The following is a 16,037-nucleotide window of genomic DNA, read 5'->3' on the forward strand; positions in this document are numbered from 1 at the left end:
ATTATAATTACGGAAAATAAAAGTAAATGACACAGCAAGATTTTGTTAACGAGGAAACCGCAAATGCAGAAAAACCCCGGGACCTTATCCAGAATTGAATACTCTCAGGATTAAGGCGCTATACAAAACCAAACCAACTTCGTATAGTTGAGACCAAGCAACTAAACCTATAGTCACCTAGTTTCGTCTGTATTCCCACGCCTCCAACTTATGAAGAAGTCACGTATTTGGAACAATTCCTTTGGTTCGTATTCCAAACAGTAAAGGAATAACAAATCTGTTTGGTAGAAACTTTTTTCAACCAAGTGATGTGAGTTCGACAAAGGCTCTTCTGTTTATCTCAATAAACTCTTTCGTCAGGTTCTTAGATCTATCTTATTCTCTACTACCAAAGGTAATTGTTAAGATTTTGCAATCAATACTTTTAATCACAAAGAATTGTATTGATGCGATCTACACAACTAATCAATCTAATCTACCACAAGGATAAACCGATTATAGCTGGATCTTCTATACCGAAAAAAGTATTGTGCACACCAAAGATTATGAACCCCAAATCAGAAATATTAAATTTCTTCTTTGTCTTCAAATCTTCTTAGATCTTCAATAAACTCCTGCACACAACAACTTGAATCTCTTGTGATCAATCACGCACAGAAGGGAGTCTGTTAACAATGGTTTATCACAAGATGTCTTTAGATCTACAAACAGTCTAAAGATCCATGTCGAAACTTCGATTTAGTTTGAGTGAATCTTATATCAGAAGAGAAGATTCTCAAGCATAAACAAACTAGGTGCAATCAAATTTCAACCACCGCTAGTCAATCAAATCAATCGAAAACACAAGATAAACCACAATTATCTAGTTTCCCACAAACGGTATTAATAGAGCTTCTAAATCCCAAAGAAGATTTTAAACTGAGCGGACGTAAGAGATTTCGCCTAATTAAGTTACTTTCCTCTCCGAATAGGCGGCTTCACCAGTAACAACACAAACGAGGAAGTTTGTTGTCACGAAGGATTAGTTTGCTAGAAATGCAAACTTCAATTATTTATAGACAAGGAAGTTTGGACACCAAGGAATTTCCAAAACCGAAAATATTCTCAAGATATGCAATATATTCCAAATTCGGTTTCCATAATTCATGGAAATGCTCTGTCTAAAATAATGACCGAAAATATCTTTGGAAAATATTCAACTAGTAAATGCACATTACTAATTCTCATTTTCCTAAAATAAAATTAAAAACCTTAAATAAAAGAACTTATTTATGTTTCGATCTTGGGATTCTCTTCCTTTAGCTATTAAGGAATAACTTTGAACAATTAAAGATAAGCGTTACTGCACATGTTCAAAGTATGTCGACATCCTTACCCCGTAAGTCTTCTTTCATACTTACAATCTTGAAACCAATTTGCCACACTTCCAAACAAGTTTAGAATTGGTTCATCTGACTTTCAAGAACTATGTGATTGATCAAGAAAACTCAATCACAAATCATGGGTTTAACGGTTCTACCAAAACAAGTTTCGGTTTTACCTCCATGTGATTACTGTGCATAGTCACACTAGCTTTCCAAAATTCGGTTGACTAGGTACTAGGATCGATTCCCCACATATATATGGTATCTAACTTAAATGTGTTGCACATGTCCATAGGATCGGTTCCCCTTTGCCTAAAAACGTGTTGCACATGTCCATAGGATCGGTTCCCCTTTCTGCTAAAACATGTTGCACCTCATACAATGATCGATTCCCATTTGTGATGTGCTAAACCTCTTACTAGGTTCGGTTCCCCTTTACCCAGAGTTGGTCATACAAAAAATCACAAACTCGATCATACCATCTCAGGTGATTACTTAAGATCGGTTTCACTAATAAAAGTCATACCAATACAAAAGTCAGGCCTTTGTGAATAGTTTTACCAAGAAAACAAACAATTCATGAGCGGTTATACTAATCACACATATTGGTTGTTCACAAGATATGCAATGAATAACAATACCAATAACGCCTAGCGATTTCCTTTTCGATTCACAGAACAAGTTCATGAATTTACTTCCTTAAAACACATGTAAAACATTGTTTCTTAGGATGAAATCCTCACCTCATACCCATACATAATCACAATAGCATTTAAACGATTATGTCGATGTCTTATCTACAAAGTTTAATGGTTAAGCAATAAACCTCATTTTGTATTCCCTAATACTATGTCTATCTAGAGTGTTCATGCTTCGCAGTTCAAGTTCAATATCACTAACCTCAAGTGGAAGGATGATGTTGTCGTTGTAGCTTCTTACTTATTCACTTCTTCAAGTCTTCACAATACTTGTAATGTCTCATATCCTAATACTTTCAAGCTAACCTATGCGAAGTTGACTCTAGTACATAATCAAGCGGCTCTTTAAATGAGTTTTGATTCACTAAAATATGACAACTAAACTTGACATACCAACGCTTGGTGGGTTCAACCAAGCTATACTCTAACAATCTCCCCCTTTGTCAATTTTAGTGACAAAACTCTTACATCATATGGATAAACAAATTACAAGAATTCATTACACATACGCTTGATTCCCGAATTCAACAACACAATAACCTGTATAGATTCAATCCTTAAATGTCGTTGTTGACATTATGATAACAAAGAATATTACTCCCCCTAAAGGTAAGATAGGTATATTTTATCAATCCGCATGTCTTTGTTATTCCTTTGTAATGATGTGTTACTCCCCCTTAGTCTATGCTTTCACTCTTTCGTTAGATAAACGTTTAAGCACAATTGTCCTTTCCCTTAGTGATACCAATCAATATAAAATCAATGCCAGTATCAGTTGTTTACTCCATATATTCCCCCCCCCCTTTTTGTCACAAAATGACAAAGAAACGAAAAAATAAAGGACAAACCGAAAAGAATCTTACAAATCTCAAAATAGACTTGCAACCGATAGAGTTAAGCACGAGGGTTCCACACACCATTTTTGATAACCAATATCAAAACCGAAACTACAAAGTAATTTGTTTTGATATGTTATCAAGGAAACAATTGCCCGAAGCAATTTTCTCTAATAATTTAGCAAACCAAAAATAAACTAAGTACCTTAGTTCCTTTGCTAAACCGATTGTACAAATAAAATCGCTTGTTCGATAAGACCAAAATAAAGATAACTCTATTTTTCTCATCAGGTTCTAATTATCCATATAACTTAGACCTTTAAGTTTTAAACAAGACAAGTACTAGGTTAGTTAACTAGCATTTCTTGTTAAGGAATTCGATTAGACTTGAATAACCGAAACGTCCACTTTGATAAGTCTAACTAAAATCAGAATTAACTTAGTTTCTCTTATCCGGAATCGAATTGGACTAAACAATTCATCCCGTAAACCTTTTATTTCGTTAAGCCATAAACAATTCATACAAACCAAAATAAATCAACTTGCATAATTATTCACCTCAACCGGAAGCAATTGAAACAACATAGACATTAAAGCACCGCAATTGCACCAAAATTTTGTAAGCCTAAACGATTGATACCACACAATAAAGCAAGATAACAATAGTTTTTCTTAACCGGAAGCAATTGAATCACACACATCCATACATACATAATGGAATGAAACATCAATTGTACCGAAATTTTGTTAAGCAATAGCAATAAATATATGAAATAACATCAGGCTTTTCTTAAACAGGAAAACAATTAACTAACAACATTGTTACCTCAAATTTCGCATCCTCTTCTCCAATATGTTCGCATCTTCTTGCAGGGAGAATTGATATCGAAATATCATTATGTTGTCATCCTTATGCAACACAAAAGAATAACAACAACCAACCTTTACCAGAGAAAGGTTGAAAACCGGTTTTTAAGTATTGCAAGCAAAAGTTATAAACCCCGAAACACATATTCTTTTATGCTAAACCAAAACCGATTCAACATATTGTTTCTATCAGAACCCCTCATGATTCTTTGATAAAGCCTACCAACTTGGACTAGAACTTAATCCTGCTAAATCAAAAAGTCACCCAAACCATAAGGGTTCACAACATTATGAGATCGAATATCAAGGTAATAAAACCGAAATCAAACATCCCATAAACATACATAGCAATAATAAAGCATTCAAGCACATGCTATGTAAATCAAAAACTATCACAAGAAAAATTATACATCAAATAATTTTATTCATAATAGACCTAATACAATCATTGAAAGAAATCAAAAATTGATGTCTATTTTTCTTTTTCTTTAAGACAAATCAGACTTCATTTGTTTTCTCATCAGATTCTTCCTCGGAGTTTTCTTCCTGTTCTACTTTTAGGAACTCATTATTGATCTTTAGGATTCCTTCAAGAGTTTCCGGATCATTTCTATAGGCAAATGCCATCTGTTTCTGAATACAGTCCAATTGTCTCCCAAGACGTAAAATGTGGAACATGTGATCTCCATTACTATAGATTTGATCATATGAGATACTCGATCTCTTTTGAGTTCCATTCATACGATTGATAATTCCCTGAGAGACAGTTTTAGTATCTTTCTCATCTCCAAATTTGTTTCTTATTGCACTTTCACATAACTTGGTGATGAGACAGGGATATCCAAGATTTCTATGGAAACCTGTGACATTGAGAGATTCAATGATTTTAATCATTTGATTGATAATTATTCCACAAAAATCAATTCGTTTTTTGCTTCAAGAAGGTAGTATACTAATTCAACAATTTCTCTATTCCATAGAGAAAAATCTCTTGTACAGGCAAACATGGTTGTTACAACAAGTTTACCGAAAACCTTAAGATAAAAGGGTACGTCTTTGGTTAGCATCTTTCCCTTTTTCCATTCAACATTTTTACCAGTGATGAGTTTTGAAATGTTATCGTGCTCAATTTCAAAACCAGTAACCATATGACCCTTCTCATTGTAGTTGATGATTTCTGATATCATCTTTTTGTTGACATGAAGAAAACTACTTTCAACCAAAGTGCTAAAAGTAAGTTTTTCATGATTAATATTGTGAATATTACTATAAAAAATTCTTACTATGTCAGGTGAATATTTTCAAATCCGAACATATTTTCCAAGATTCGGTCTTGAACAAACTTCACATAACTGGTTTCTGAAATATCTAGATCGAATATCTTCTCTTCAGTGAAGCTTACTCCCTTCAAAGCTTGATATCTTTCAAAACATGTGTTATCTACAAAATTCGTAAGAACATGCTTCCCTTTGATCAAGTGTGGATACTTGATTTTCTCAACATCCCCGGGGGGAATAAATGGATTCAAGACATACTTGTCTAATTCAGAGTTTTCTTCTCTTGTTTTCCTCTTTCTCATACTTGCGAAAACATGAAAAACCCTAGTTACGGTTTTGACCAATCTCCCCCAATATGTTTGAACACATAGCAAGAGATTATCTTTTACAGGAAGACTTGATATCAAAAACCGGAAATAACTAGTTTTAGGAAATATTAACAAAATTGGATACCAAGGCTTGTGGGGAGACAAATTCCGATTTTGTATCTAGGTCTTTCTTTTGGAAAACCGTTTTTCATGGGCTGGATCTTTATTTCGGGTTGATTCCATGTTTTTGTCCAAAAATCTGTTTACTTTTTTATTACCAGAATTTGATAATATTACTTGAAATTTATTTAAGAATTTACTAGAATATACAAAGATAAATTTGAATAAGATATGATATTTGTTAAAAAATACCATCAGAATCATAAGTCCGGTAATATTTCAAAAGATCACTTACTTCATTAAAACAGTTGTGAGAATCTTCTCTTCTGATATAAGATTTTGTTTATGCTTTGGTAATATTTATGATATTTGGTAATATTTATGTTTATGATATTTGGTAATATTTATACAGGGTAAGATATGATATTTGGTAATATTTATGTTTCGATCCTTGGATTCTCTTCCTTTAGCTATTAAGGAATAACTTTGAACAATTAAAGATAAGCGTTACTGCACATGTTCAAAGTATGTCGACATCCTTACCCTGTAAGTCCTCTTTCATACCTACAATCTTGAAACCGATTTGCTACACTTACAAACAAGTTTAGAATCGGTTCATCTGACTTTCAAGAACTATGTGATTGATCAACAACACTCAATCACAAATCATGGGTTTAACGGTTCTACCAAAACAAGTTTCGGTTCTACCTCCATTAAATACTGTGCACAGTCACACTAGCTTTCCAAAATTCGATTGACTAGGTACTAGGATCGTCTCCCCACGTATGTATGGTATCTAGCTTGAATATGTTGCACATGTCCATAGGATCGGTTCCTCTTTGCCTAAAAACGTGTTGCACATGTCCATAGGATCGGTTCCCCTTTCTGCTAAAACATGATGCATCTCATACAAGGATCAATTCCCCTTTGTGATGTGTTACACCTCTTACTAGGATCGGTTCCCTTTACCCAGAGTTGGTCATACACAAAATCACAAACTCGATCATACCATCTCAGGTGATTACTTAAGATCGGTTTCACTAATAAAAGTCATACCAATACAAAAGTCAGGCATTTGTGAATAGTTTTACCAAGAACACAAACAAGTCATGAGCGGTTATACTAATCACACATTTTGGTTGTTCACAAGATATGCAATGAATAACAATATCAATAACGCCTGGCGATTTCCTTTTCGATTCACAAAACAAGTTCATGAATTTACTTCCTTAAAACACATGTAAAACATTGTTTCCTAGGATGAAATCCTCACCTCATACCCATACATAATCACAATAGCATTTAAACGATTATGTAGATGTCTTATCTACAAGTTTTAATGGTTAAGCAATAAACCTCGTATTGTATTCCTTAATACTATGTCTATCTAGAGTGTTCATGCTTCACAGTTTTGTTTTCAATATGCACGACTTGAAAGATACGTTAGGGAATGAAACAGTTCCAGTCAATATCACTAACCTCAAGTAAAAGGATGATGTTGTCGTTGTAGCTTCTTACTTATTCACTTCTTCAAGTCTTCGCAATACTTGTAATGTCTCATATCCTAATACTTTCAAGCTAACCTATACGAAGTTGACTCTAGTACATAATCAAGCGACTCTTTAAATGAGTTTTGATTCACTAAAATATGACAATCAAACTTGACATACCAACGCTTGGTGGGTTCAACCGAGCTATGCTCTAACAGTTGTTATACCCCCGCTTTTTCAGATCCCATAACTCTATGACTATCGTTGCTGCATTTCGTAGTATTTAATAGATTATGAACCTTCCTATGGTAGGAATAGGGTTACGCTTGGTCCCATCAAAGAATGTACTGCATCTTTCCTTCCATACTTCTCAAAGAGCCAAGAAATATGATATATCCAATCTTCATTTGCTAGATCGTGATTGTGAAACCAACTATAAATCTATGAATGAATGTTGTTCTGATGATGTATTAAAGTGAGAATAGATCTAGTAAAAGTACAGTGATGGAAAAGATGGTCTGTAATATCCCAATCTCTTCGATGTAGAGGACAATTGTCAATTTCTCCACCAATACATGTCCTAATTCTTTCGTTAGTAGGAACATTATCTGCAATGCATTTCCATAAGAAATTTTTTTATTTTTAATGCAATATTCAAACTCCATAAAGGCTACCAGATTCTTTTTTTGATCCCTAACTGATTTTCAGCACTGACTTTAAGTTCTACCATCTTTTTGTAAGTAGACTTTTTTGAGCATTGCTCGGTCAAACTCACAAGTGTTGATATATCAAGCTTGTTGGCAAATTTAGTTGTCAAAACTATGTCTTGATTTCTAGTATACAATTAGTTAAGTCTCGGTCTACGATAGTGGAGTTGAGAAGCGAACCGGTCATCATTTGCATTCTACCATTTGAAGGCGAAGATCAACCGAAGCTTTTGGAGAACTTCATCAACAAAAGGTAAGTGAAGACTGAACCACCTATTTCTCAAGTTATATTCACTTTTTGATCTTGACACGATTGTTGCATAACTAATTAGACTAGCTTACATACACAAGAATTTCGAGTCGAGAACTAATTATTTAGTTTACGAATTTCTCGAGATATAATGACTAAGCTTAATGAACATTTGTTCATACTCGTTCAAATTCGGTGGAGAACAATTTATTGTTCGAAACCAAATCTTGATTCAAGTTTATCATTCGAAAATATCCTGGAACCGTGATATGTGTCATTGGTATCATTCAGGAATGTTTCGATTGATTTAGAGAAATATAGAACTACTATATTCGGAATACAAGACAGTGTTATCAGTCTTACAAACTGAGAAAATTGTTATATGTCTGAAGCCGTATTACATGTATTCGTACACGTAGCGGAGTAGCTATATATCGACTTTCAGGTGTGATACGCATATTTGTATGTACATCATGGGAAAATCTGTTTGCTTCGTGATCCGTATAGGTAAGTATATTCGTATACAAACAATTGTGGAACTCTGGTAAGGGAACCAGGTTATAATAATCAAACCGGTATGCGAGACAAAAGAGTTCTATGTTCTAGAACTAGTTTAGTACCCAAACAGTTATACTAGCTGAATGTTCTGTAAACTCCGGTACCGGCAAAGGTCTTAAGTTTGCAAACCGGTACGTGAACTAAAAATTTCTATAGACTCCGGAACTTTGAGTTGGTTCAAAGTTTGCAAACCGGTACGTGAACTGAAAAGTTCTGTAGAGTTCGGAACTCAGTAATTGCATAAGTTTGCAAACCGGTTTATGAACTGAGAAGTTTTGAGGACTCCGGAACTCAGTAATTACATATAATTTTGCAAACCGGTCCTCGTATTGTGATTCAAGTAATTGTACTTTGTACATTTACAAACTATGTCGATCATGATTCAATTGCGATTAAATCATTTCTATGAAGTAATTTTCATTTGATCATTTCTCTAATTAACACTAGACTCATTTGATCACATGATTGTGACTCAAAATTAATATCCTAGTGAACATTAGAATGAGTGTTAAGATTTTAAGTTCAAACCGGCTAGTTTCGGCTAACCAAGTTGAACATAGTCTTTATGCACGGTTCGGTTACGGTTTACCTAACCAGAGTGTATATCTTGTTTATGTGAATGATATTAAAGTTTTCATCTAACAGTGAATATTGTTTGCTTGGTTTCAAAGCTATCTTAGCTTAAACCTAAAGCAACCTATGCTTTGAATGTCTATATAAGGGGAACTCTTGGCAACTGGGATCTTTGAATCCTAACACTACTTTTTGGTGTATCCTAGTTGTATCTAGATTCGTCCTCTCCAGGAACCCTTTTAGGGTTTAACGACTACAAAGACTTCATTGGGATTCGTGAAGCCAGGTCCAGTTATCTTTTATCTTGATAACTTGAGTATCCTGATCTTGATTTTTTGTAGAGCCTTTGATACGTATGATATATATACCTTGGTAACTATTACTATAAAGGCGGAATTCAAAATAATAATAGACGAGAAACTTAGAAGAACACAGAACACAAGTAGTAATTCGAAGAAAATATCTTCTCTAGATTATGAACAAGAAAACGATTACAATTCTCTCTTTGTTACGCTCACAATCTTCTCTAAACAGTGGATCAGCCTTAAACTGTTTGCTAGGTTTTCTGTGCGTAGAATCTGTGTAGGTACGTCTATGTCAAGAACACACTAACTCGATGTGCTTAGTTATGAGCTAAACATCCCTATTTATAGGCTTGGTTTGGTTTCCCAAACGTCTTAGGAATCTATTTACTTTTGTAGTACTAATTCCCTTTCTAGGTATATTACCTAAACTAAGAATACTGCTCAAAGAAATACTCCTTCCTAAACTAGGAATTTATCCTAAACAAGGAATCCTTCCTAATATAAAATTCTATCCTCAGTTCGTCTTGAGGATCACTAGTTCCCAGGGAAAGGAAGATACACATGTATCATGCGCCCCCCTCAAGAACTTGACCTCCTGTGGAAGTTATATTTGTAGGTGTCATGTCCCGGTTATGGGTTGTCCACTTGTTAAGGGCAGACTGTATGCTATTTTAGTAAACATAGTGTTAGTAGCGAACGTGTGAGCGGCACGTGCCAGTGTGAGTCTGTTTTCTCTTTTAAGTCTTTGAGCTTCTGTAATGAAAACTTAATCGAATAGAATTTGTTGAGTGTTTGTTCTTTCTCTCTTTTGGGGTTTTACCCTTCAATCTCATAGTGTAGATTCTGTATATTGATCCTGATCATTCATTTGTAGTGTAGGTCACTACAAGTGGTATCAGAGACGGTCTTTCCTTGGATTGATCATGGATGATGGTAATAGATTTAAGGCTTTAGCTGAGCAATTAGCTACTGTTCTTCAAGTTCAAAAAGTAATTGCAAGGGCTCTAAAAAATACACCATCTCATGTGCTTCTAGCCAAATGCAAGAAAATTTTAGCAAGAGAAACGAAGAAATTGCCGTTACTGGAGCGTGAGATACATTTGAGTCCATCTGTTGATGAGAATTGGGAATCAAATTCGTGGGAGAGCTTTGAATTAATTGGATCTTTGTTGAAGAAAGTGACGCTGATTGAGAAAGAAATTGATGAAAAGCTTGAAGGAGATCAAATTGATTCAAGTTCAGAAGGAGATGTCGTTCACAATTCTTCAGATGAAGGTAATTACAGCTCTAAACCCAAATCTGACTTCTCAATTGTTAATGGAGATGCTGTTACATATGTTCAAGACTACAATTCTCATGCGGTCAATCTAGTTTCTCCTTATTCTGAATTGGAAGGGAAGATAGAAACCAAATTTTCAGATTACCAAAATGGTAAACCCTTCAATCCTGGAGCTAATTTTGTGGTGGGTTTTCAAATTAATAGCGTTGAATCTCATGAGGTAAATAATTTCAATTCATTCAATCAGCATAATAATATAATTGAGAATTCGAGTGAGTTAAATGTTCTGAAGAAACTGTGTAGTGTAGAATGTTTAGATTGTTGTCTTGATTCTGCTCGAATCTTGTTTGATCGTGGAAAAAAGTTTGAGGTACTTAGTAGTGGGAATTCTGTATATGAACTAATTATGGAATTTGGGTACTGTGTGGAATTGTTATTTGGGTATTCAAATGTGTTTTTGTTTGTTGAGAACGGTGACAGTCAGGATGCTTGTGAGTTGTTTTATGAAATGTTGCAGCAAGCTAATGTTCTTTGTACTAGTTCGGGACTTCATGTCGCAAGGGCAAACCAATCTAGCAATGCACAACAGCTAGTCGACTACATGTCTACTCTTCATAACTGGAGTCTTAATGGTGATAATGGTTTTGTGCTTCTCCAACAACGGAATCAGGAAGAACTGTCACCTCGCTTACACTGTACTTCTACTGCCACTCACGAAAGTTGGTTAGATCAGTTCCTTAAGCAAGTTTATAACCCAGCAAAGGTGTGGTCATCACAAGTTATGGCAGGATTTGAACTAGAAGCTAGAATTCCTTGGTTCTATGTCTATCATTTTGTGGGGGTTTCCTTAGTTGCTAAAAGATATTGTAAACTCTCGAAGCTCAAGAGGGGATCTGGTTTACTGAAAATGCCAGGTAGGGTAACAAGGAGTTTGAGTAGTGAAAGATGTTTCTATTGTAGCTTGGATGTTGTTGGGAAGGTATTTGATAGAGGAAGGTTGCTGGAACTGATTAAGAGGTACTATTACGACAGAAGCAGCTTTGAATTCAGTTTTGGTATACTTAATTTTAGTTTGGTTGATCTTAATGGGTTCATTTTCATGGATACTTATGATGGAAGACTTGTTTATGAGATTGTACTTCAGCTTGGTTATGGTTTAGAACTGTTCTTAGTGGACTCAAATATGTTTTTGCTTGTTGAAAAGGGTGGCAGTCAGGATGATTGCAAGTTTTCAGATAGAAGGCGTCAACAAGGTAAGGTTCTCTGGACTGTTTTTCTACTTCAAATAACAAAGGAAGCTGCTTATGGCAAAGCCCGAGAACTATTTGATCAACTGCACCATACTGGAAGATGGAATGGCAGTGGTGATATAGGTTCTGTAATATTGCATCTGTGTGGGTTGCTTAATGTATTGGTCACTCATTCTGCAGTACAGGGGAGTGGGAAGGTACGAAAGCTTTCCGACAAAATTGCAAATTATGTAGCTGGGAGTTTGAGTAGAGTTGGTGTATAGAAAATTCCCTTGAAGGAGCTTAGGTACCTCCAAGTGTTTCTTATTTCAATTCCCACAGTGGTGAAAGGTCATATTTATCTTTCAGAAATCATGTTGTTGCACGTTTCCTTGCTCACATCTGAAATTTATGAGAGTCATTCGGTTCGTGCGAGACACATAATGCAAATTTTTTCTTCCACTTGGAGTTGTTTGTACTTGTTTCACTGTGCTCAGTATTTTACTTCTTGTTACAACCTTATGGTGGGAATGAACACCTCTTATTCCACTCGCTTCTTACTCCCTTGCTACAATTCCTTGCCGGGTTGGGTGTATGATGAAGCAACAGAAAGTTATAGCTGGACCAGATTTCTCGCAAGGTTAGTGGGTACTCAGGTCTTACTCCTGGTGATCCAAATTATAAATGTACTAATGTTGATGGATTTCTTGAGGTGGAAATTCAAATTACTTACAACCAGTTTATGGCGTATGGGAAATGGCAGTAGTTATGAATGGATTGTCACTGAGTTAGAACCTAAAGTACCTAGTTTTATGGGTTGTAGTAATAATCCTTGGTGTTCAGGCTGGAAGGATGTCATTGTAAGAGTGGTGAGAATCAAGAAGATGCTTGTAAGAAATTGCTTATATGCAAAAAAGATATATAGTTCCACTGATACTGGTAGAGGAGAACTGCATTGCAGTCAGTTGTGGCTAGTGGTATTCTGGACCTTATAGGAATTTTCGGTACATATTGCAAGTTTAACTTCTATTGCAGTTGAACTTCTATTGCAGTTGAACTCCACATCAACATGGTTATCATACACAGTTTTGAAGAAAATGGCCTGGAGGGAAGTTTCCTTGTTGAGATATTGTTTGTCTATTGCAAGAAAGAATGTAGAGAGTGGGATCTGGAACCAACTGCTTTACTAATTCATATTGTCTGCATCAATTACGCACTTACTCCACAAACACTGAATGTGCTGATGTCACTACCAAGAGGAAAGTGTGTTATATTTGTGATTACACTCAGGAAATGATTAAGTCAGAGGTCTTTTGGGAAGTTCTCAGATTGTTGGATTCGCCAATTTGAGACGAGGCATGTGGAAGCAGTGGGTAAGCTGATGTGGCAACTTAATAATGTTGTGTCTAGTAAGATGAGGATCTTAAGTGCGAAATTATGGCAATCTGATATTAATGTTGAGAAGGAGGAACAAGACCTCATGTCAAGGATTCAGTTAATGATAATAGGGCACAATTCAGCATCATGTGGTGTCGAGGCAGGTTGGATTATGTCAAGAGTTGCTTCAGGTTTGGTACCAAATTCTTCCTTAGCCTTGTACTTCTGGAGGTACAAAAGCAACTACTTGGATAAGTACGGACTTGGGTTACATAGCTCATATTTTGCTGGTGATTTTGAATTCCTTTCAAGTCGAGAGTGGCAACAGTTATACTGGAACATAGGATACAGGAACTGTATCAAGTGCTTTATAGAGACAGCTGGGGTTTTTGTTGCGAATACTCAACCTCTTTTTAAGCAACTGCAGAGCTACACATATCATGGCACAACAACACGAGAGCAAGAAGAGGATGTCAACTCCATGCCAGCTAGTGCATTACATAAATTCTCAATTCCTCTTGCAATTTCAGGTCCTACTTCTGTTGAAGGTCACATCACTGGGGTTATTATGCACAAGTTCAGAAGAAAAGTGATAGTGATGTACCACAACCTCATGACACTTCAGTTTCAGCAGCTGACAGCTTTTCCTATTGAAATGGCCAGAAAGTTTGAGTTACTTGTCGGCAAGGGAGTAGTTAATCTCTTAACAGTGGGAATATGCTTGCAGCAACTCCTCCACATGCAGGGTTATTGCATGGAACTAAACATGAAGATTCATGTTCATTCCTCGGCTGGTGGAGCATGGATTAAATTTGAAGAAGGACTACAATCAAGCTTGCCGACTACAGATCAGGCGAATGATTCCAGCTTGTCTTGGACCTGGGTTCTGAAGTTTGTGAAGTTCACATCTCCTATTATATTCGAGATGGAGCTGCAAGTCTGCAACAGTTGTGCTCTTCATGGGTTGATCTCATTTCATATCCTTGAGGACAAGGATGGTTTGAAGGGGTGGGAATTTGTCATGTCCCGGTTATGGGCTGTCCACTTGTTAAGGGCAGACCGTATGTTATTTAGTAAACATAGTGTTAGTAGCGAGAGCGTGTGAGCGGCACGTGCCAGTGTGAGTCTGTTTTCTCTTTTAAGTCTTTGAGCTTCTGTAATAAAAACTTAATCGAATAGAATTTGTTGAGTGTTTGTTCTTTCTCTCTTTTGGGGTTTTACCCTTCAACCTCACAGTGTAGATCCTGTAAATTGAGCCTGATCATTCATTTGTAGTGTATATCACTACAATAGGTTAGGGAACTCGTGAGTTCCTTTCACCCTGCTGAACCATTTCTCCTTGCTGAAAACTTGACTTTGGCTTCCAATTAGAAAAGCGTCCTTATCTTCTTGTCTTGTCTTAATCACTCTTCGCTCCGTAATGCAATACTCCTTGAGTGGTTCTTCTCTATCAAACCACAAGTCTTCCACATGTGGCAAGATCATCTTGTCATCTCCAACATTATCTAGTAATGGTGGTTCAAACATACTTAACGTTCTTAGGTCTTCTTCTTGTTGTTTGGTAATGTATTCCAAACTAACTCTACTCGGCTTCTCGTCAAGAGAACGGATCACAAGGAGAATGAACTTTGTACTAGCATTCACCAACCGCTTAGCCTGAGTGGTTGTAATCAAGCTTGCTCCCTCAAGAGGAGAGTCAATAGCTCGTATTACAAAAGTTTTCCCATCTTTGGTAAATGTATACTTCTGCTCCCTTGTATGTAGAACCGCATCTCGATCCCACAAGTAAGGACTACCAAGTACAACTTGACAAACATCCAATGGAACCACGTCGCATGTAACCTCGTCAATGTATGACTCATCAAAAGCAAACTTGAACGTGCATTGTTCCTGTAGCCCACCTTCCTTTTGATGCCACCCTAAAGGATAGGGTTTCGGATGTTTGAAAGTTTTCAAACCCAACTTATGTACCAACGAATGTGAAAGTAAATTCTTTTGACTTTCCGGGTCAATAACAACATCTATTAGTGTTGTCTTAACCTACATCTTAACCGTGAAGAGTCGTTCCCTGGTATCGTCTTTCGTAAGTTCTTCTACGCCTCCTGCCATTAGAGAGAGCTTTTGATTAGGTTATGTTAGTCCTTGGACTTCTTTTGGAGCTTGTGCGACTAGTGTTGCCATCATGGCTTCTTTCTTTTGCAACCCTTTTGGTTTTAGATTAGGATACTTCATCCAACACTTATCAACAACATGCCATGTTCGTTTGCAATGTTTACAAAATAAACCTTCTTGATCATTAGACTTCCCTTTCTCTTTGATCCTTTCATCTCCTTTAGCGACGAAACTTCCAGACTTTCCCTTGACGTTTCTCTCAATATCAGTTTTCTTCAGCCTGCCTTCGATGACATTAGCTTTTATGCTTGCTTCGGAGATAGTATCCACCGAAAACATCTTCAACTCATTCCGTATATACTCATGGAACCCGGAAATATACTTCATATATATAGCATGATCTTCCAAGTCTAAATCCAAAACCATATCTTGATTCTGAAATTCCGTAGTATATTCCTGCACGGTTTGGTTGTAAGTCTGCTTCAAGTTGTACCACTTGAACCATCTCTCCTCAAGGTAGCCAACCAGATAAAATTATTTCCTTACAACTGCCTTGAATCTTTTCCACGACAATACTCCTTTTCCTAGGTTTTGTCTTTGATAAGCTTTCCACCGGGTTAGAGCATGCTTTTGTAGCTTCAATGCCGCGAAAGCAATCTTTTCCTTTGAACCATATTCAAAGAAAGA

At 36.2% G+C, this 16,037-nt stretch overlaps 1 protein-coding gene across 1 annotated transcript; it reads left to right on the forward strand.

Moving 5' to 3' along the window:
• The first annotated feature begins 10,138 nt into the window (after positions 1 to 10,138).
• Positions 10,139 to 14,437, forward strand: LOC113307895. The gene is made up of 2 exons (XM_026556367.1): positions 10,139 to 11,885; positions 12,068 to 14,437. The coding sequence occupies exons 1-2, from the start codon at positions 10,277 to 10,279 to the stop codon at positions 12,130 to 12,132; spliced, it is 1,674 nt and encodes a 557-aa protein (XP_026412152.1). The 5' UTR covers positions 10,139 to 10,276; the 3' UTR covers positions 12,133 to 14,437.
• The last annotated feature ends 1,600 nt before the right edge of the window (positions 14,438 to 16,037 follow it).

Source organism: Papaver somniferum, chromosome 1 (genome assembly GCF_003573695.1).
Source record: "Papaver somniferum cultivar HN1 chromosome 1, ASM357369v1, whole genome shotgun sequence".
Taxonomy (NCBI): domain Eukaryota; kingdom Viridiplantae; phylum Streptophyta; class Magnoliopsida; order Ranunculales; family Papaveraceae; genus Papaver; species Papaver somniferum.

What these genes read in the sequence shown, in the direction of transcription:
- LOC113307895 (XM_026556367.1), top strand. Translation starts at nt 10,277, where the DNA reads ATGGATGATGGTAATAGATTTAAGGCTTTAGCTGAGCAATTAGCTACT. An exon ending in AGATAGAAGGCGTCAACAAG is followed by an intron (nt 11,886 to 12,067) that starts GTAAGGTTCTCT and finishes TCTGCAGTACAG; the next exon opens with GGGAGTGGGAAGGTACGAAA.